Here is a 24,125-nt window from a genome sequence, read left to right on the forward strand (position 1 = left end):
TTAGAGAAGAGTTTGCCTAGGCAACCTTCTCCTGGTGGTCCCCCCCTGAGTTGAGCAGAGTTCGTCGCAGAAATCTGCTCCTGTTGGTCCATATAAGATAATTCTGACCAAATTTGCTACAAATTTGTCTAATTTGTCTTGTTTTTTCCATTATATTGTGTTTCAGTTGCAGCCAATTCAACCTCAACTTTATCCATCCGTGCCTAAACTTCTTCGTCAGCCACAACCCAACCGAGTTTAACAGCATCACAGGTACCTTCACAACCACAAAACACCACTCTGACAATGAAAATAAACCTGGCCACGTACAACGTCAGGGGTTTGAACAGCCCTAGGAAGCGCCATGTAATACATTACGAGGCCAACAGGCTGGGCTCCGATGTTGTATGTCTTCAGGAAACGAAATTTAAAAGAGAGGCCCACCCCAACTTTTCCCACAAAAACTTTCCCCACATATATGAATCTTCGGGAGTTAAAAAAAAGGCAGGAGTTCTTACTATGATAAAAAATTCCATCAACTTTAAATTCATAGAAGAACTAAGAGATGAGAAAGGCCATTACCACATTCTAGTTTGCAATATCAATAACAATATCAATGTCCCCACCACAGGTCAAATCAGATTCTTAAAACAAACTTCTAAAGAAAATCAACCTAATAAAAAAGGGTTCTTTAATATTCGCGGGAGATTTTAACATGGTCCCAAACGGAAAACTGGATTCCCAAGCCCCCAATAGACACAAGGCAGAAACACTAAACAACTGGATATATCACAATGAATTCTTCGACACATTTCGTTCCATAAACACGACTTCAATTGAGTACACTCACTTTTCAGATGTCCATCACACTGCTTCTCGTATTGACCTAATTTTAACCGATGTCTTTTCACTCCCCAAATTTACTTCCATTTCTATCCGCCCTAAAACGATCTCTGATCACGCTCCAGTAGTAGCTACATTCACCCTCGGCCCTGCTACCAACCAACAATTTTTATGGAAGTGTAACTCTTCTTTAATTAATATCCCACATTATAATGCAGAGATTACTACAGCCCTCCTAAATTACTTCAAAGAGAACAATACTGAACTTTCTAACTCTTTTACCCTGTGGAATGCCCACAAAGCTGTTCTAAGAGGCATCCTAATTAGAATATCCTCGAGACACAAAAGGGCAAATAGAGAGAAAACAACAGATCTCCAGAATCAAATCAAAACTAAAGAATCAATGATAACTGACAACACAAATTCGGGTTCAGTTGTACGTTCGGAACTCCTCAAATTACGACAAGAGCTTAAAGCCCTGATATTCTCGTTCCATGACTCAGCAGTTAAAAACAACCGCTTTAGACTATATCAAAATCTAAATCGTCCATCGCGTTACATGACTAACATCTTGAAAAACCATAGACGGAAAAACAGAATCGACACCATTCTTTCCCCTAAAGCTATCCCTCTGTCCCACCCACAAGATATTGCTAACTCCTTTGCCACATTTTACGAAAATCTCTACAATATCAATCAAAACTCACCCCTCCCCCATCCTAATCCTCTAGATATCACTTCTTTTCTGGCCAAAATTAACCTCCCGAAACTAGATGAGGATGACAGATCTTTTCTGTCATCCCCCTTTTCCGAAAAAGAAACTCTAGAAGCCATAAAACACCTCAAATCCTTCAAGGCCCCTGGCCCCGACGGATTTACGAATAATTACTATAAAACTTTTGCCGAAATCCTCACTCCTCACTTGACGAAAATCTTTAACACAGCCTCTACTGTGGGTTACTTCCCTAAGGAAATGCTTGAGGCCACCCTAATCCTTATTCCCAAACCCAATTCAGATACCACTCTTATGAAAAATTTTAGGCCAATTTCGCTAATAAACAAAGATATCAAACTTTATGCAAAACTACTATCAAACAGACTGAATTCCATACTCCCCAAACTGATCAATAAAGATCAAATCGGGTTCATAATCAATAGACAATCTACAGACGGCACCAGAAGATTGATCAATCTTATAAAACTCATCAATACACACAAAACCAAATCCGTCATAGCTTCTCTTGACGCCGAAAAGGCTTTCGACAGATTAAATTGGGATTACCTCTTCGCCACCCTACATAAATTCGGCTTTCACCATGAACTAATTACGAGCATTAGAGCATTATACACCGACCCAACGGCCAAAATATATGTTAATAACCACCTTTCAAAAGTTTTCCAAATATCCAACGGCACCAGACAAGGATGCCCACTTTCCCCTCTTCTCTTTGCCCTAGCAATTGAACCCCTAGCTCAATCTATTAGAGACAACCCAGATATCCAAGGCATCAAAGTAGGGGATAAAGAATATAAAATTTGCCTTTTCGCTGACGACATTATTCTCACTTTATCAAACCCAATTAAATCAATTGTTAGAGTCCAAGAACTTCTGCAGAAGTTTTCGGACATCTCCCATTTCAAAATCAACATAACAAAATCCAAAATGCTAGCATTTAATCTGGACAACACTCTAACCAACTCTATTAGTTGCTCATGCCCATGGAGCTGGACTACAGATTACATCACATATTTGGGAATCAAATTCACAAATAAAGTCCCTTCCCTCATACCTCTAAATTTAAAATCCCTCACAGAGTCCATCTCTAAAGACCTAAACACATACGGGGAGAAAAACCTCTCCTAGTGGGGTAAAATTATAATTTTTAAAGCCTATATCCTCCCCAAAATAATCTATTTCTTTAGCTCTCTCCCTCTACCCATTTCCACCTCTGCCCTTACCAATCTTCAACTCATGACCAACAATTTCGTTTGGAACGGAAAAAAAGCCAGAATTGCGAAAAATGTTTTATACGGCAACAGGAGATTTGGAGGAGCTGGCCTTCCAAATATTTCGGCCTACTACTCCGCATTCCTTGTCAAAAACAGTCTCCACTGGTGGTCAACCGTGGATCCTCCGGCATGGGCCGACATTGAAAAGGCTCTAAACAACAACAGATCTCCTTCTTTTCTCGTTCTGGAATCCATCCTTCTTAAAAAGGTTCTCTCCACTACTCATCCAATCTTTCAAGCTACCCTGGAAGCTTGGAGACTCCTAGCTAAACAAAAAAGTAGCGTCAAGAATACTGCCCCATTAGGGTCTCTATCTCTCGTTGTTATAGCGTCTCTTTTTGAGTCAGATCTACCCTCAATCTGGTCTGACCACGGTATCAAAAAATTCAGAGACATTTACAGACACAACCACATCTATCCCTTTAGCGATTTGAAAAATAAGTTCAATATCCCATCATCATCATTTCTTGACTATATTCAACTAAAAGAAATAGCAACCAAACTTAAAAAGAAAGACGCAAAACCCTCTGAGCCTTTCTCCAATCTCATTAATAACATAAACCACTGCCTTTTCTGGAAGATTTCATATATTTATATGTGGCTCAATACGTGCCACGAATTTACCAAAACAAATAATATAATCAAGTGGGAGACGGAACTTGGGATAAATCCAGGAATAGAGGACTGGGAACAGGCATGCTCCTCCTCCATGTCCGCCACGTTATCCATGTCTCTCTTGGAAACCCACCAGAAAATTATTTCACGTTGGTACTACACACCAGCCAGACTAGCCAAGATATACCCTGAGATCTCCCCATTGTGCTGGAGAGGATGTGGACATCACGGGAATCTTTTTCACATATTTTGGCACTGCCCAGTGATCAAACCTCTCTGGAGAAATATTTCTCTCCTAATAAACTCCCTTCTTCAAAAACCCATCACCCTCTCTCCCCAATTGGCCTTGTTTTCTATTACCTCACAAGAATCACTCCAAACACTTTCACCTCTAATAATTCTCATCCTCCTTATTACCAAAAGCTCCATAGCTTTTAATTGGAAAAGACAGGATATTCCAACAATTGAAGATATAAAGGAAAAAATCTCCTTACACAAATCTTTCGAACTAAAACTAGCCACTATTAATGATAATATTAGCCTCTTCACTCATAAATGGCACAGATGGATTACATTATTTCCTACAAGCTAATTTTATAGCAATTGCTGCACTGATATTTTGTTGTTTGTTCTTTGCTCCAGAGACAATCTGGCTTGTAATAAACATATTATTATAGCATGGTTATGGTTATAAAATAACCTAGTCAATTATATCTCACAAATATTGTTATGTTAATAAAAACCTGTTCGGACCAACTGGTCCTTCCCCCCTTTCTTCCCTTCCCTTCCCATTCCTCCCACCCTCCCCCTGAGACCTTCCTCACTATTGTAAAACTCTCAATAAAATTGGTTTGAAAAACAAAATGCTCATAGGCATTCATAGCGACATCTATCTTATGATTTCCAGGTGTATGCAGCAAACAATGAAGAGGAACAGTCATGTTAAGAGAATATTTCAGGCAAAAAAGTTGGTAGAGATGTATTTTCACATGCACAAATTGTCTACATAACATAACGTACCGTATTTTTGGAATATAGATGATGGACTAGCTAGACCTCATGATTGTTTCCTTTACAACAATTCTAGAAAAATCAGACAATACGTGCACTGGCTTCTTTGACCCTTTAGTACAGGGGTGAGGAATCTAGTTTCTACCAAGGGCCATTTAGATATTTATACCATCCTTCAGGGCCCCTACAAATTATGCGCTAACTCCACCCACAAAAAACGTCCTAACGCCAACACTGGTCTTTCACTGCACGCGCCTCAGCATTCAGTAGTGAACAGTGTGTGCTCGTTCTCACAGAGAAAGAAGAAATTAACGAGTCGGCGGTCGTCAAAATAAAGTTGCTGTCCCAAGCACTGTGGTCCCAGAATCTGCCCCGGTGCCAGATAAAAGGTCATAGAGGGCCGTAAACGTCCCACGGGCCTGAGGTTCCCCACCCCTGTTTCAGTGATGATCAAGTGAAGCTTAAAGTGATAACAGCTCTTGTGGGAGATTGAAGATAAAACTGGGAGGTGAGTAAACAACTAAGTAAGGTATTCTTCTACTGTGGATCACCAAGCAAAGGCGTAACCTAGACCACCAGAAAATCAAATGCAAACATATTATTCTATCATAGACTAGTAAAAGTATTGGGATTACCCAAGACAACGAGGGAATCAAATTATTAACTTGTCCCCTACTCATAGAATGGTAGAGTTGGAAGGGACCTCCTGGGCCATCTGGTTCAACCCCCTGCTCAAAGCAGGATTCGCTAAATCATCCCAGACAGATGTCTGTCCAGCCTCTGTTTGAAGACATCCATGGAAGGAGAACTCACCACCTCTCGTGGCAGCCATTGATCACTCTGTCAAAAAGTTTTTTCTAATATCTAATCTGTGTCTCCTCCCATTCAGTTTCATCCCATTGCTTCTAGTCTTTCCTTGTGCAAATGAGAATAAAGATGATCCTTCTACAATGTGACAGCCCTTTAGATATTTGTAGACAGCTATTAAGTCTCCTCTCAGTCTTCTCTATTGCAAGCTAAACATTCCCAAATCCTGCAACCTTTCCTCATAAGACAGGGTTTGCACACCGGTCACCATTCTGGTCGCTCTTTTCAGGACAACTAAAGGTAGTAATAACAAAGGTAATCATAACCATACACCTTCAACAGCTGATGACCAAGTAAGCTATTCCTCCAGACCCATCCCATACACATGCATGCATTTACATTTTATGCTGATTCAATAATTTCTTCTTGCACAAATTACCTGTGTTCATCGGTTGTTTGATTAATGCAGGCAAAGATGAGATCAACCATACTGCTTACTACATGGGTGAGGCTTTTTCAAATATATTTAATCTATTTTTATTTTATCTGCATTCTTCTGTATGGCCAAGAAGAATGCAGATCAGATTTATTAAAACAACGCGTTTCTTTGTTGGTTCAACTCCTTTCAACTCAGGTACAAAAGAACCTGAGGAAACAATTGAACCAATTCTGAAACGCGCTGTTTTAATAAATCTTACATTCCAAACACCCGTGGCATCCTTGGCAGAACCTGGACATCACCAAGATTTCTTTTCTTCTACCCAGATTTCATTTTCTACCCGAGTGGATGGGAGTCCGGTGGCTGAAGCAGCAACGTTACAGTGATCGCTGATAAATGAGCAAAAATATTTTTTCGGCATCTGACCAAATGGTTTCTGTAGGCCATTAAAAGATCGATGCTAGCAGAGCAACTGCTTGTGTAAGCGGTATTTGCTGACACAGACAAATTGCATGCTGTATGGAATATTAAAGATCATTCCATCACAACATGGCATCGATCTGGGCGACCAGGCCTGTAACCGAGCCCGATTGTCAAACTGGTTCCGATTTAGGGCAGAAATCTACCTGAGAAAATGAACCTTAAGCCACTGCCAGACACCTGTGGTGTTTAGAAGAACAAAGGAGGCAGCCACTTAAACTCAACATTTTGGATGTTTTATTTCCCCAGACATTATTTGTTGGGGAAGAGTCGTAAAGAGCTACACAAAGGCTGGTCAAGCCACTGCCCCCAAAACTAATGGGATCAGAAAACTTATCTAATGTCTATAGTCAAAAAAAAAATGTCACTAAAAATATACTAATTCCATGAATAAATCAGTGATAATCATAATAACTTTTACTGTCACTAGTGAGGAATTTACCATGCTACACATGAACTGAAGCTACTCGAGGGATGACAGATGCCCCAATAATTTATGCAATTAATTTGATGTAACGCTTTTTGCTTTCTAATTCACAGGTAAAAATCAGACAATAAATCGCTTACCTCTTTTAGGATTCTTTCATTAAAGAATTGCTGAAGCTTCTCATTACAGTAGTTAATGCAAAACTGTTCAAAACTGTTGTGTTCAAAGTATTCTGAAAATGGAGAACAGCAAAAATGAATCTTGTATTTTTCTTTAATATTTTCTTTTCTTTACAGTGTTAAAAATGGTCAAATAACCCAACCAATTATCCAGCTTGTTTCAGCATTACCAAGAAGGGCTCAGGTTTTCTTTTCACTACAGTCTTGCGCAACGTCAGATTATCAAAATACAACAATTCAGATTTTTGTGTTTCACGGCTTACACTTTTTTTTTTTTTTTTTAAGAAAAGTGTTTTTATTGAACGGGTAGTCACAGATACAGATACCAATTCTGTACAGGCTTTTTTTTTTTTTTTTAACACTTTTTCAAACTTCAATATATGGCGGGCCAAAGGCCATTTTTATGTCCCCCAAAACCATAGCAAACAATCAGCACTGTTACACATTAGAATCGTGTTAGATCAAAGTTAATTTTCACTGTCATGTTAAAGGGAACCTGAAACCATGAAAATGCAGGTCAATCTGCAGGCAGCAGGTTATAGAGCAGGGGGCGCTGAGAAGATTGATATATAGTTTTGTAAGAAGAGATTCAGTATAACTTGGGTTTTAAGCATTTACACCTCTTTCTGGGATTTTAGTCAATGACTGACAGCTTTCTTTCTATAAGTGTGTATACTGAGATAGCAGTCAGTCCCTGATAGGACCGCCCACTGGACAAGAAAATCGCAGAATGAGCAAAGAATGAAATCATTATAAGTTATACTGAATCTTATCTCACAAACTATATATCAATATTCTCAGCTCCCCCTGCTCTATAACATGCTGCCTGCTGACTGGACTGCATTTTCATGATGATAGGCTCCCTTTAAGTGTACATGCAGCTACAAGACTGTTTCACTTGTGTTTTATTACCCTACCCATCACTGACAATTCTTTAGGCTGGGCTTAGTGAAGTTTATGAAAAATGGCCCAATTTTATGTACAAAAATATAGATGATTTTCATCCCTATTCCAGCGGTGTGTCATCTGTATGTCTGTTTTTTTACATCTGTATGAAATCCTGATTTCATTGGTTTTTCTACATTAACACTTTTAAAAATTTACATAAGCAAATAGCTTTATAAGTTAATAGCTGCAATTTATCTGCAAAAGCTCATCCTTTGCCAGAGTCATCATTTACAGTTTATTGAAATCACATTTTTCTTTTTGCCTTGTGATATTCAAATGTAATTTTAATGTCAAATTCCTCAAAAGTCAACAACCATATTTGACTTAGGGTACTGTCACACTTAGCGATGTACCAGCGATCCCGACCAGCGATATGACGCGGTCAGGATCGCTGGTACATCGCTAAGTGGTCGCTAGTGAGCTGCCACACAGGCAGATCTCACAGCGACATCGCAGGGGACGGGGGTCGCTACTTACCTGTCAGACGCGGCGATCCTGCGTCCTCCCGCCCGGCTCCACGCTCGTCATCACAGCAGGAAGCGCCGCAGGAAGCAGACGACGAGAAACAGTCCAGGACGTTCTCGCGCAATCAGCGATGACCAGCGGGGGAGCCGGTCGTAGGTAAGTATCAGACACAGCGATATCGCTAGCAATATTGCTATAACATCACTAGTTATAGCGATATTGCTAGCGATATCTCTTAGTGTGACATGCCCTTTAGACAAAAAAAAAATCTTTCAGTTTTATTCACGGTCTTTTAGATAAAGAGGCTGTTCAAAACTTTAACATTGATGGCCTTTCCTTAGAATAGGTAATCAATGCCCAATCAGAGGGGGTTACGACACCTGTCACCCCCGCCGATCAGCTGTTCTCGGTGATGGCAGCAGCCAAAACGGACCAGTTGTGAAGTTGGCAGTGGTCAGGTACTACACATCCACCAGCTATTCAAATAAATAGGGGGTGGATGTACAGTACCTGGCTGTGGCCAATAAATAGTAGAGAGAACAGCTCCGTAACTGGTCAGATCCGGTGGCTGCCAACACTGAAAACAGCTGATTGACAGAGGTGCCGGGTGTTGAACTCCTTCCAATCACACATTGATGACCTATCCTAAAAATAGGACTTCAATGGTAAAGTAGTGAACAACCACTTTAACTTTTCATAAATTATATTATTAATAAGACGCTATACGTAACTATAAAAAGCACAAGGGCAATTGATATATTATTGTTCTAATCTATTTATTCATTGCTATCTATTAGATTAGCTCTATGTATCAGTGTAATTGGATTATACTCCCTGTCATGACTGCAGTCCATAACATAGGATCCTAATAACACACAATTGCACTTGCTGTTAAAATTGCTAGTTCATAGCCTCCCCAACATGTTTCACCTATATGACGTCATCAGGGGGATTTGGGGCTAATGGCAAATATGGTTGTTGAATATTTTATCCTTGTTTCGACTGTCGAACACAGTCTTATTCTCAAATTCCTCAAAACGGCATGTGAGTTTCATGAATTTGGTGTGCATCCAAAATGCTCTTTATTTTCATCTGGAGTCCCCGTGAACACGTTGCGTATTTGGTGCGTTATACGTCAGTGTTTGTGCCTTAACCGGGAGTGAGTGGAAAAGGCAGAAGTGGTGCAAGTCTTACTACTATACTTTTCCTCTGATTGTTCCACTCCTGAATTTTGGCTTACAAATACTGATGTAGAAAACTCATCAAATACTAATGAGGGCAGGGTCCTCTCCCCTCTGTGTCAGTCTGTGATTATTAGTTTGCTTACTATAAGTGATATCTGTACTTTGTATGTAACCCCCTCATGTACAGCACCATGGAATTAATGGCGCTATATAAATAATAATAATAATACTACTGAACATGTGAACCTGGCCTTAACCAGTTATTGCAACTTTTCAGCACAAAAAGTTGCAAATGCTTTAAAAAAGTTACAAAAACATGCCAAAACATCTGGATAAGAAAAAGTCGTTGAATAATAATAATAATAATAATAATAATAATAATAATAATAATAATAATAATAAAACAACTTAAAAAGTGGAGCAAAACATATAGAGAATAAAGCGCAAATACTAATGCCACTAAAAAAAGAAGGAAATTATTTAAAAAAAAAAAAAAACCAGGAACGATGAATTGGGGGGCAATAGTTCTGCTTGGAATACCCCAAAACAGTAGAATTTTTGCTTGAACCTATGATGTACAACAGTTCATTTATTTTAGATTGATGGCCAATGCGCACATTTTATATCACCTCAAATTGATACTGGTGCACTATGGCTGGCAAAATGTGTTACTACAGCTGACAGAAGCTTAAACTTCGCTAACAGATTTGATAGATGCCTCAAACAGGAACTAGAGATCTCGCAACGAAAAATGGCTACTTAGTGCTTCATACAATAGTATATCTTCAATTTTCAATGTCCAAATACGCGTTGTAAAAAAAAAAAGTTTAGTGATCCTACTACCCAAGATATATTGGAAATATTTGTTTTTTTGCAATGTACGGTACTTTATTTAGCTATTTACTAACTGAAGTTCCCTCTAGAAGATGGATAGTGCACAATAAAATACTAAATTGTCTTCCCAGGGATGAAATATCTAAAGCTATAGCAATGTTCTCTAAAGTAAATTTCAGTATTTAAAAAATAGTTCTCAAAATTACCCCAAGAACACTATAAGTTAATTTCTCCGCTCCTGCTAAATGATAAGTCTAGAAAAGGACAACTTGTGAGAGAGGTAGAAGAGGTAAATTCAATTCCGGTGGCGCTACGGGAAATTGAACCTATAAACAAAATGCTGAAAAATGCAATAGAAAGAATGACATGAATGAGAAAACGGAAACATAATATTAGAAAAGGAATGAGAGCGAAAGAGAATGTGCTTGGGGAAATAAAACATGTGGTGGAGACATACGAGTCACAAAGCCGTGAGGTATACTCGAGGGAAGCCATCGGAATGTCACAGGCTGCGATATGGAAAGCCTTCCTGATTGGTTAGAGAGGGTGTTCTCCTGAGGGAGGGTTGTTAGAGACCTTTCTGGACTTTTCTACAATGTACTGGCAAATATTAATTAACATATAACTATATTACAATCAAACTAGAATTAGACTTCACCCAAAAAACTTAAGAAGACCTAGACTTCTAAATTGGCTAAATAATATAGCATATACAATATAACGTCTGAATGGTTATGCCTGTGGCCTGATATGGTCATGTTTGGTGGTTAAAACTGGTCACACACATGACATAATGAGAGATTTTAGTAGGATACACCAATAATCTAACTTATAGGGGGGTTGCTTAATAGTACCCCAATGTCAATAGTCAAAAGAATAAGCATCTTCTTAGCACTATGCCATGTCTGAGGGATACTAGTGTTAACAGAAGTGTCTGCCAACCACCAATATTTGGTAACAAATCAAAATAGGACAGCAAAAAACCTCAATGGGAATATGATCTTAGTCTATGTTTCGCCATATTAAATTTATTGATAAAAAAATATGTAGAATTTAGGATCACTTACCAAAGCCAGCAATGTCCAAAACCCCAATAAAATAGGAGGAACTCTCAAATGGGAAGCACTGGTTTACCCTGTTGACCACATGATCAAAGAGCCTGCCGTAGACTGCCTTTGCCAGGGCATCTCGAGCATTGTTGGCCTGCTCCACTTTCAGCGGCACTCTAAAACAAAGAATATATTACATGAAATTTCCTTAGCACAGCTAAAACTGGCCTTCTCAAAAGAGAAGAACTCCTGACCTTAAATGGAGACGGAGATACAGTAAGTGGAGATGTACCATGGATTTATGGCATAGAATATAGAATAGGTACCGTTGGTCCATTTCAGGTATTAAAGGGGTAAAATGGCTTTCTTATTCCTAAGAATTGAGATATTTAAGGGGCAAAACGTCCACTACTGCTTCTATTTGAGATCACAAAGTGAAAAATTATCAGTAGTGATGAGCGAGTATACTCGTTGCTTGGGTTTTCCCGAGCATGCTCCGGTGATCTCTGAGTATTTGGATGCGCTCAGAGATTTAGTTTGTCGCCATAGCTGCATGATTTGTGGCTGCTAGACAGCCTGAATACATGTGGAGAATGCCTTTTTGTTAGGAAATCCCCACATGTATTCAGGCTGTCTAGCAGCCACAAATCATGCAGCTACGGTGACAAACTAAATCTCCGAGCACATCCAAATACTCGGAGATCACCCGAGCATGCTCAGGAAATCTCGAGTAATGAGTATACTCCCTCATCACTAATTATCATCTTTCCCTAGAAAACCCAAGACCGTCAGTGACCACTGTGGACACTCTTTGCGATAAAATGAAGCGGAGCTGGGTGAGGGCAACCCCAACTTTTAAAGGAAACGTTATGAAGTTAGAAGGCACTGTATTCTTACCAGACCTGGTACATGTAAGGTGGAAGGAATAATTTTTTAAATGAACAGATAACGATGTAGAGAACAATAGACATTTTAAAGACACTAAAGTTATAAAATAATTAACATCCATGCGTCACACTGCGTCCTGCAGAGGTGTATGGCTGTTGTATGCAAACGAGCTCCCCTTTGGTTCACCAGGAAAATATTGCATTACAGATTAATTAAGGAAAGTATGATAATTAAAGGCTTTGAACAGTACTCCGAAGACAATTTTTTAGACACTACATCCTGAGTGTAAAATAAAAAAAAATTAAAAAAAGATAGTCACTGCATGACATTATTATACCAACGTTAGCGTTTCAGCCAATCAGAGCTCACTAATACTTCCTTTGGATGAGACTCGGACATCCAAGGAAAATGTAAGATCTGCAACCCATTAGTGGGCTGCAGCACTCACATGACATAATGTCACGCAAACACCGGCAAACCCAATGCCGACGGTGTTGGAACAGCGCCAATATGGGAGGAGGCAAGTATCTGTTCTTTTTATTTTAAACTGAGGAGCATAGAAACTAGTGGATAATCCCTTAAACCACAAGAACAGAGAGAGAAAATCCAGACTTAACAATAACTGCTGTACATATATTAGGCAGAGAAGAACCCACAGAGTAAAATCTTACAAGGGGTTGTCCACTACTAGGACAACCCTCTTCTGAAACCCTATATTTCCCTCTCAAATAAAATAATATCACATACACTTGCCTATGGTGCAGGCGCCGTTCCAACGATTTCGGCACTGGCTCTCCCCGGGATCGCATGACAATCACTGCGGCCAATCAGCAATGCCTTCATTCTCTCCTATGGACGTAATTAACATCTGAAGGAAGAGAGAGCTGTGGCTGTTCCCTCACTTCCTCAGGATGTCTTGATTGGTCTATAGGGAAGGAGAGTGAAAGTAGTGGTGATTGGCAGCAGGGATTGCATGACACAATGTCACATAATCCCCAGGAGAGCCAGTTCCGATAACGCCAGCACCGGAGAGGAGTAGAAGTGTTGTTATTTTACTAGGGGGAAACACAGGGATTCAGAAGAGGTTGTCTGAGTTGTGGACAACTCTTTTAACTACTTCTTTCTCACTGTAAATAATAAAAGAACTGCTGTAGAAGGCCAAATAAAAAATTAATTTCTCAGAGTACATAACTGATTGTACAGAAAATATGTCTTTAAATCTCTTTTCGCTATACATCCCTAGTGATGAAAAATCCACAACTTACTCAATAAAGTATACATGTGGAACAGAAATGCCAAGTCTCACAGCTACATAACAAGAGATGGGTTTTATTAAAATGTCCTCGATGATTATTAAACTGTCACTTTACGAGCTATTTCTATGCACAGCAATATAGTAAATCTGCAGCCGCTATGCACTGCTAATCTATTCATCTTCTAGGATCTATTACTTTTAGTATACTATTTAATAAATATGTTAAGCAGATTTAACATAAAATGTACGGATTCTATGTACCTCTATCCTAGGCAGCTAATACAGACAAACCATGAGCATTTCCAAAAACATGGCGACGCTTCTAATCCTAAAGCACCATTTATTATTTTTCCATAGTGAACTAAGACAATATCAAAATGAGGAAGGGGATCACAGCATCAGCACTAAACATAATGCCATCATTCTCCGTGATCGTGTGGTGTTAAACATGTTTAATGTATGTGGACATTAGGTAGGAAATAAGGGGGCCAGGACTGCTACACCAAAAATGGCCACCTGTTATGTGGTCTCTGCAATCGAGACCAGTCATACACTAGTCAAAAACAGGGGGTGCATTTTAGATATTTCTAGGATTTGCCCACCTTTAACATCCATTTCTCTAGCTATAGTGACGGTGGGATCAGACTACGCAGTATGTTTGTAGTCTGTTACCATGGAGATACAAAGATTTGCATAGGAGCTAAAGACCAAATTTAAAGATATTTCCAATTAAGGCCATTTCAAAAGTTGATGGGCTTTTTTTCCCATTATAAAATACCGTACATAGACGTTATATGTTGTTCTTAGACCACATTAAATGCATGTTATCTTATTACACAGCCAATAAACACCCTTGGCATCAACTTGCCATATACTTGTTCCCCCAGACCAGAGACATCGTGTATTACCATATCGAAAAATGGCCAACTGTTCAGCTGATGCCGGATTTCATCAGAACCAACCTGATTAATAACGTTCTGATGTATAACTGAATTTTCCACATTTGTTTATTTCTCAATTATTCCTTGTCACATGAAAAAGTAAATCATTCTTCCCCTTGGCAATTCCTTATATTTGGATGCTCAACATGTCAGTGATTGATTTGTTTACTTTCTGTCCATTTTATGCATTTATCTTCAATAGTACACTAGTTCCGAGCTTGTACTTTACAAATACAAAGCGTATTATGCCCCTCTCTAGAGAACATACAGTAGGTCTCTGCCCAGTATTTAGTCTTCAAACGTATCCTCCACCATTGCGAAGGCAATTCTTATTAAATGTCTGATGCAAATCTAAGGCTAGCGTCACACAAGGGTATATCCTCCCATCTGAGAGAGTCGGGTCAATTCTGCAAATAATACTCTGATCAAAGTTTCATCATAGTGTGGCCTAAGACGGAGGAAAAAAAAACCTAAAATAATTTCCACAAATTGGACTGTATTCAGATGTCATCCGAGTGCAGTCCAATGGTTCCCACAGACTCATTGACTTGCATGGCTGAGTGCGATCCAAATGTTGAATCAAGCTCAGGAATGCTGCGATCTTTTCTTCGGACCGGCTCCGACATATGCACGGCCCATGATAATAACATTGGACCAATCTGATGTTTTGTCAAATAGCACTGTGCCAGAAAATTTGGCCATGTGCACAAGCCCTAACAGGTAGTACCTGCATTTATCTCCAGAAAATGACCAGGTCTCAAACAGCTTGGAAAAGAAAGAGAGAAAAAGCGAGAAAAAAAAAAAGACAGGGAGAGAGTGAAAAAGAGAAAGAGATTCCATTGTGCGGATCTCCATTTACCTTCAACATTGCACTACAATACTGCAAGAGAGCGCACTACAATACTGCAAGAGAGCACACACTGCAATATTGCAAGAGAGAGTACACTGCAATATTGCAAGAGACGCATCAGGACGTGTAGTTGGACGCGTTTCGGACAAAAAAACAGTCCTTATTCTAAGACAACACATAATACATCTGAACACATGCTTATAAAGGGAAACAAAGGAAGTCAAGGAACAATCAAGACTAAACATAGCCAGCTGATTAATAGGAGGTAGTAAGTCAAAATCACACTTACAAAACACTCAAAATCTCACTCCTAATATTCATACCCGTTGGAACTCTGCTTTGTAACAATAACATCCATTTTGCCTCTCGGCGTAATAATAAATCATTTAAATTTCCACCTACCCTTTTTGTCTGCACCTTCTCTATGGCATTAACCCTAAAGTTGCTGAGATCTCCTTTATGTATATGCAAAAAATGTCGAGAAGCAGCAGACAAACTGCGTGTGGTAGTGTGACCTACGTCATAAACGTGCTCGGAAATACGACGTCTCAAGGTGCGTGACATTTTTTGCATATACATAAAGGAGATCTCAGCAACTTTAGGGTTAATGCCATAGAGAAGGTGCAGACAAAAAGGATAGGTGGAAATTTAAATGATTTATTATTACGCCGAGAAGCAAAATGGATGTTATTGTTACAAAGCAGAGTTCCAACGGGTATGAATATTAGGAGTGAGATTTTGAGTGTTTTGTAAGTGTGATTGTGACTTACTACCTCCTATTAATCAGCTGGCTATGTTTAGTCTTGATTGTTCCTTGACTTCCTTTGTTTCCCTTTATAAGCATGTGTTCAGATGTATTATGTGTTGTCTTAGAATAAGGACTGTTTTTTTGTCCGAAACACGTCCAACTACACGTCCTGATGCGTCTCTTATCATGATGGAGAATCTTATGATTTTTTTAAATTTTGGAATAAAGGAATAAAAAAAATTTTAATCTAATTACTGATCTGGATGCTGGAATTTTTTTCCATATTACGCTTTGCTGCAGAGGGATCCTGTTTCCACATTCCGTGCACCGATCGGACTTATAGCTGTCTTCTTTGGGGTGAGCTGAAAAAATTTTCTTTTTTTACCTTACTGTTTGGATTCCCTATTTTTCGTGCTCCCCTTAGTTTGATTTTGACATATCCATTATTATTCATAAATATGAATTTGGAGATAGCTACCAATATTTCTGATGACATTATCAGTGATGATTTTTTTCAATGTGAACAGTCGGCAACGACTAGACAAGGCTGCCAACATTTTTTCTACTATCCATGCCTTTACACCTGAGGATGGAAAGGATTTGAAACCACTTATGTGGGAACTTGAAAAACTTATGTCATCACGACTCAGGGTGTGGTGGGACCACAAAACCTTACAGGCTTATATAAGCAGCAATATGATTCCAAGAGGTTTGCGCATCAAGAAGCGCCCTACTACGGAATATGACCCTGAATTTGTAAAAGAATGGGACAATATTCTTAGTGACTGTTCTACTAAGCTGATGAATTTGATTGTGAAGAGAGAGGAAGCCAAGATGTTAACTTTGGAGGAATCTATTAAAATGATTGAAAGTGATTTGGTGAAATATAAAGATTCTTCTTCTTTTATAATGGCTAGAGATAATATTAATGACAATCTGAGCAAAATGGAGGACTCTATTACAGTGATAAAGGAAAAGAAATTCAGAAGAGATAAAACTGATTACCAGAATAATCATATTTATGACTGGCATGATTATAGAAGAAAACGTAATAACATTCACCCTTCCATTCTCAAACGCAGAGATAATGGGGTAAGCTTTTCCTCAACGGATATGGATAATACGGATGTTAATACTGACACTTCTGATACTGAGAATTTACCATCTAACAGTTCCATGTGTGCACGGGATGTGGGGCAGCGGATTTCACAAAGCAGTAGTTTTTCAAAAAACTGTTCAGGAAAAAGAAACGTCAGAGGAGATCAGGGAGGAAACACTCCCATCATAAGAGAATTCAGGAGATCAGCGCGGAACAAGCATGCTTAGATACAACTGATAATTTTACAGTCCTGAACCTTTCTGCATCGATTTTATCGAATGATCAAATTATTATCCTGGAAAGGGGTCTTAATTTTGTGCCTACAGCGAAAATGGACTTATTCAACACTATGCTTGATGTTAATCACTTTATGAGAAGATTGACTCTTAGGAGACATTTTTTTGCAGAAGATGTGGAACGTGAAAAAACTTCCAATATTAATGATGAATATGTTGATAAAGTTCCTGAGGAATTTATGCCTACTTCTTTCCAGGAGCAAGTTACCCTAAAGAATTTGAGGGACTTGTCTGAATCTGGTTCTAAGTTAATGTATTTAACTGATGTTAATTTTTCCTCTAGAGTCCCTAATCCTAGATATTATCCTGAGCAGTCAAAATTGCAAGTTATGGATGATTTTCAATTTCTTGTTGAGGATGAACTTATGAAAATCTATAATGCTAATCAGAATGGTCGTTCTAACATTTCTCGTACTGAGAAACAGGCATTTGATTTGTTATCTGCTAATGTCAATATCGTGGTAAGAAATTCTGACAAGGGGGGATCTGTGACCATATTAGATACTGGGCTGTATGAAAGAGAGGTGAGGGCTATGCTTTTTAATAGTGAGGTATACAAGGGAATTAAGTATAACCCTACAGATAACATCAGAATGGAATTACAGGAATTGTTACATAGGGGTTTTAGTTTGGGAATTATTAATCAAAAACAATGTGAATTTTTCTGTCCTTTATATCCCAGAGTTCCTTTGTTACATGCACTTCCAAAAGTACATAAGGAGGTTTTTCCACCTTTGTTCCGTCCTATCATATCGGGCATAGGATCTCTTAATGAAAACTTGTCGGAATGGTTGGACGCAAGATTAAAACCTCTAGCCACTATTTCACCTAGCTATGTGCAGGATTCCAAGCATGTTCTTAGCATTTTTTCTCAGGTGGAATGGCGAAGTTCCTTTTGTTGGCTTACTTGTGATGTACAAAGTTTGTACACTTCCATCCCACACGATTTGGCTATTTTGGCTCTTACTACTTATTTACAGAAATACAGTAATTTTTCAGAAGATTTACAGATGTATTTGATTGAAGTGACCTATTTTTTGTTAAAAAACAATTTTTTTTTCTTTTTTGGATGATCTTTATTTACAGGTGCAAGGCTGTTCCATGGGTTCCAAGTTTTCACCGTCTCTTGCTAATATTTTTATGGCCTGGTGGGAGGAGGAGTACATTTTTTCTGAAAAAAATCCTTTTTCTTCTGATATTTTTCTTTTTTTGAGATTTATTGATGATGTTATAATTGTGTGGGATGGTGATGTATTTAATATTGAGAATTTCATGTTCTATATTAATAATAATCCATGCAATATACGTTTCACATATCAATTTGATGCCAAGACAATTTCGTTTTTGGACATTCTTTTGTCGGCAAATTTGGAAGAAAGAAAGATTGATTGTGATATTTTTAGAAAACCTACGGCAGGTAATTCACTGTTACACGCATCTAGCTGCCATCCACGTCATGTTATAGCCAATATACCTACAGGGGAGTTTGTAAGAGCAAAAAGAACATGTACCACGCCTAATTTATACGATAAACAATGTGAGATCATTGGTAAACGTTTTATAAAGAGGGGTTATACCAAGGTAGACATTCAGAAAGCTAAGCATAGAACGGATGAAAAAAGTAGAGAGGATTATTTGCAGAAGGAAAGCAGAAAAACACCAAATTCTGTGGAGGGTCGGTCACCTATTGTTTTTTCAACTAATTTTAGTACTGACTACTACAGGATTGTTCATATTATTAAAAAATTCCTCCCTATTTTGTATGTTGATGATACATTAAAGAATATACTGAAGGATGGGATTAGATTTGTTTCAAGGAGGAATAAAACTATTGCTAACAAGGTATCTCCAAGTGATCATACTAGTGCCAATAGACATGCTAACAAATATTTTTCAGACAGTTCAGCAAGTATAACTAATTGGTTACCCACTTGTGGATCTTTTAAGTGTGCTCAGAAAAACTGTGGGCTATGTAGGTTTATGTGGAGCACAGAAAAAATAGTATCTTCTGTTAATGGAAAGGAATTTAAAATAAAATCTTTTTTGAACTGTGGTTCTACTGGTGTGATCTATGTCATAACATGCGTGGATTGTAATATTCAGTATGTGGGAAATACTTCACGCACCTTGAGACGTCGTATTTCCGAGCACGTTTATGACGTAGGTCACACTACCACACGCAGTTTGTCTGCTGCTTCTCGACATTTTTTGCATATACATAAAGGAGATCTCAGCAACTTTAGGGTTAATGCCATAGAGAAGGTGCAGACAAAAAGGGTAGGTGGAAATTTAAATGATTTATTATTACGCCGAGAGGCAAAATGGATGTTATTGTTACAAAGCAGAGTTCCAACGGGTATGAATATTAGGAGTGAGATTTTGAGTGTTTTGTAAGTGTGATTGTGACTTACTACCTCCTATTAATCAGCTGGCTATGTTTAGTCTTGATTGTTCCTTGACTTCCTTTGTTTCCCTTTATAAGCATGTGTTCAGATGTATTATGTGTTGTCTTAGAATAAGGACTGGTTTTTTGTCCGAAACGCGTCCAACTACACGTCCTGATGCGTCTCTTATGATGGAGAATCTTATATTTTTAAATTTTGGAATAAAGGATAAAAAAAATTTTAATCTAATTACTGATCTGGATGCTGGAATTTTTTCCATATTACGCTTTGCTGCAGAGGGATCCTGTTTCCACATTCCGTGCACCGATCGGACTTATAGCTGTCTTCTTTGGGGTGAGCTGAAAAAATTTTCTTTTTTTGCAATATTGCAAGAGAGCACACTACAATACTGCAGGAGAGCACACTGCATTATTGCAAGACAGCGCACAAATACTGCAAGACAGCGCACACTGCAATACTGCAAGACAGCGCACACTGCAATACTGCAAGACAGCGCACACTGCAAGACAGCGCACACTGCAATACTGCAAGAGAGCGCACACTGCAATACTGCAAGAGAGCGCACACTGCAATGTTGCAAGAGAGCGCACACTGCAATACTGCAAGAGAGCGCACACTGCAATACTGCAAGAGAGCGCACACTGCAATGTTGCAAGAGAGCGCACACTGCAATGTTGCAAGAGAGCGCACACTGCAATGTTGCAAGAGAGCGCACACTGCAATGTTGCAAGAGAGCGCACACTGCAATGTTGCAAGAGAGCGCACACTGCAATGTTGCAAGAGAGCGCACACTGCAATATTGCAAGAGAGCACACACTGCAATATTGCAAGAAAGCACACACTGCAATATTGCAAGAAAGCACACACTGCAATATTGCAAGAGCGCACACTGCAATACTGCAAGAGAGCGCACACTGCAATATTGCAAGAGAGCGTACACTACAAATATTGCAAGAGAGCACACTACAATATTGCAAGAGAGCACACTACAATATTGCAAGAGAGCACACTACAATATTGCAAGAGAGCACACTACAATACTGCAAGACAGCGCACACTGCAATACTGCAAGAGCGCACACTGCAATACTGCAAGATCGCGCATACTGCAAACGAGTGCACACTGCAATACTGTAAGCGAGCACACACTGCAATACTGTAAGCGAGCACACTGCAATATTGCAAGCGCACATACTGCAAGACAGCGCACACTGCAATACTGCAAGAGAGCGAACACTGCAATATGGCAAGTGAGCGCACACTGCAATACTGCAAGAGATCACACCTTGCAAGAGAGCGCACACTGCAATACTGCAAGAGAGCGCACACTGCAATACTGCAAGAGATCACACACTGCAATACTGCAAGAGAGCGCACACAATATTGCAAGAGCGTGCACACTGCAATATTACAAGAGCGTGCACACTGCAATACAGCAAGAGAGCGCACACTACAACATTGCAAGAGAGCGACCACTACAATATTGCAAGAGAGCGTACACTACAATATTTGGAATTCCCATAGAGGGGAAAAAAGAAAGTTGCGCTTGCAGCCCTACCTTTCCATTACCAGAAATGTGAGAAAAGACCCCATTCTCAAGAATATTGAGGGTCTCAGTATAAATGTCTGGCAATCATTTACGGCTTATTCCATCACAGCGTAGCCCTAGCCTAACCATGTAAGAAGCGGGTAGGTCAGCAACATGCTGCAACTTATTAGGGTCTTATACGGCAGTCCGTGTAAGAATTCTTTCTTACGGCCAGTTGTTTTTTTGGGTTTTTTTTTTTTAAGGCTAGTAATGAAATCAGAAAGACATTGCTTTTCATGATCTTCATGATATCTCCTGGGGATATCCTTTAGAAAACAAATAAGACAAGGCAGGACACTACATGAGAATAGGCCTATGATAAAGTGTAATAAAAGCTTCTGTGCCAATTACTTCTTTATAGAGGACAAGTATTTAGAATTTGCCATCAGTGTCCATGATGACCAATTCATTTGTGAAGGTCAGACCTTGTTCTATCATTGATTTATTAGGACATTCAATAACTACAGTTTCTTAGAAGGCTAAAATTAACCCTGCCCTGTTCTACTTTATTGTCTCAGCTTATTTGCTAGACAGAACTAGTGCCATGTAATGCTACTGGCCTTTTAAATCCCATAATCCTCTTAAAAAGCTAATTTCCAGGAGTGAAGGCCCACACGGCATACAAAGGTAAGGTATGATCCCATCATTCAGGGCACGCATAAAAGGAAATTATAGATCAGGGAGGATCTGTTACTACTTTATAGATCAATGTTAGTTGATACATGTACAATTCATTAACTTGGTAGTTGCCAGGTGTTAAGGACAGTCCCAGGAGTAATGGAAAAGACTAATGTGATAGACATCTGCTCCTCACACAATGCACACAGGTCAAAGTGGTTTTCTAGAAAAGGGCAGAGCTTTCAAATGAATAATAGAAAAATAATAGAACAAGCAATACAATAAACTTGGAATAAAAGTTTAGAAATTTCACCAACGCAAATATCGGTCCATCTGGTCTCAGTGGATAATGCCCAGCTCAGCCACTCATGGGTAAGACAGGAAATTCTGTCTGTGTGCCCACCAGAGTGGGCAGCACCAAGCTGTGTCCGTGACAGCCATAACTTCCCAACTCTTATTTCCATTAGTAGCCATCCACTAAAGAATATGGCAATGATCTCTCCAATTTCAGATTTTAATTAATTACTATTACTCACACAATCAATGAGCGCTCTCACTAATTGTTCTGACACGTCACCAATTTATCAATTATCAATTTGTCCAAACAATACATTAATAGCCCTTCAATATAACTAATTTATCACCTATTCTGGCTATAAGTACCGTCCAGAATAATGAAGAGATCCATATATATATATATACAAACCTCAATCTTTATTATTCACAATAAAATGACAAGACTAAATAATATAGGAAAGTCTCATGAAGGGGATGCTAAAGGATATTCGTAACATAGCAATCAATATACACAAAAATCGCAGTCAAGTGACTCCCCAACATGGGAGATAACTACATGAATAGCTTATAAAACTAACAAAAATGTGTAAAAATCTGTCTAAATGGCAAAATAATTCAATGCAAAGGAATAGAATGTCACAGTATCAGTGTATACTGACACCAGTAAACGTAACACCTTTAAAATGTGTAAGGTAAGTATGCACAGATTGACTGCAGGTGATAATGGTTAAGCGCAGAAAATGCAAGTGTGCTATGCAGTAACACAGAAATCACAATGGGGATTTCTATTGCACTGCTAATTAAAGTTAAATACCAAAACAACAGCAATGATAGGAATAAACCTTATTGTGACAAAGATGATTAGCACTTGTGCTGAATAGAGGCACATATAACTGTGTGCAGATCAGATATGGTAACCAAAAAGGGGATGGAAACATTACCAGTTGATGCCAATATGCCGGTCTCACACAGAAATAAGATAGACTTAAACTTTAAAATAATGTCAAACCAGGGTAGATGGATGAAGTCAGGGAAGTGTCCCCTCACCCCGATGCACGTTTCGTCACTAGCTTCTTCCCGACGTCACCTATTTATGAAAGCTAATTTTGTAATTCATTTCTCTGCACTTGAATCTGAGCTATAAATTAGTGTGAGGCTCTGCAGCATCTGAGTTGTGCATCATATAGCTATGCTATGAGTGAGCAGCGCAATATGCAGCTGAGCTGTATGGCATGTGACATCTGAGCTGTATGGCATGCGACTGTGAGGCATCTGAGCTTTACGACAAGCGGCTGTGAGGCATCTGAGCTGTACGGCATGCGGCTGTGAGACATCTGAGCTGTACGGCATGCGGCTGTGAGACATCTGCGCTGTACGGCATGCGGCTGTGAGGCATCTGAGCTGTGCGACATGTGGCTGTGAGGCATCTGCGCTGTGCGGCATTTAAGCTGTGCAGCATGTGGCTGTGTGGGATCAGAGCTATGTGGCTCTGGGGCATCTGAACTGTGCGGCATCTAAGCTGTACATCATTTATACACACAAACAACAGAGGTAAACACCGGGTAGTGGAGGATGGGGTTAAACCAATATACGAGAAGCAAGGGAATCATAAACTCAAAACCAAGCAAGTGTCACTTAAAAATCTACCAAACGCCTTCTCCAATTAAAATTACCAACAACCTCCAGCCATGCAGCATAAGCTACTCTGACAATGAGTGCTAGTCAGGACCCAGATGATATAGGAGATGGGAGTTGCACGGAATGCACAGCTGAGAGCCTTAATGCAGGAAAGCTTTCAGGAGCTCTCAACTGAGTAAATTAACCCATGCACTGCTACAAGAAACTTACACCGTTTAATATGAAGGTGAAGT

At 39.2% G+C, this 24,125-nt stretch overlaps 1 protein-coding gene across 9 annotated transcripts in view; it reads right to left on the reverse strand.

The window, feature by feature from the left end:
* The window catches only part of MYO6 (myosin VI), a 362,182-nt gene that overhangs the window by 190,678 nt on the left and 147,379 nt on the right, over positions 1–24,125 (reverse strand). For all 9 annotated transcript variants that reach the window (XR_012231028.1, XM_073569300.1, XM_073569297.1 and 6 more), the window contains exons 13-14: positions 11,289–11,446; positions 6,752–6,843 (exon numbers count right to left, since the gene is read on the reverse strand). Coding sequence is in view for 8 of the 9 variants with exons in the window: in XM_073569300.1 (XP_073425401.1) it covers positions 6,752–6,843; positions 11,289–11,446 (250 nt within the window). In the remaining variant the exon portion in view is untranslated. The remainder of the gene's footprint in view (positions 1–6,751; positions 6,844–11,288; positions 11,447–24,125) is intronic.

Source organism: Dendrobates tinctorius, unplaced genomic scaffold (genome assembly GCF_039654945.1).
Source record: "Dendrobates tinctorius isolate UK_male_01 unplaced genomic scaffold, ASM3965494v1 ptg000024l, whole genome shotgun sequence".
NCBI lineage: Eukaryota > Metazoa > Chordata > Amphibia > Anura > Dendrobatidae > Dendrobates > Dendrobates tinctorius.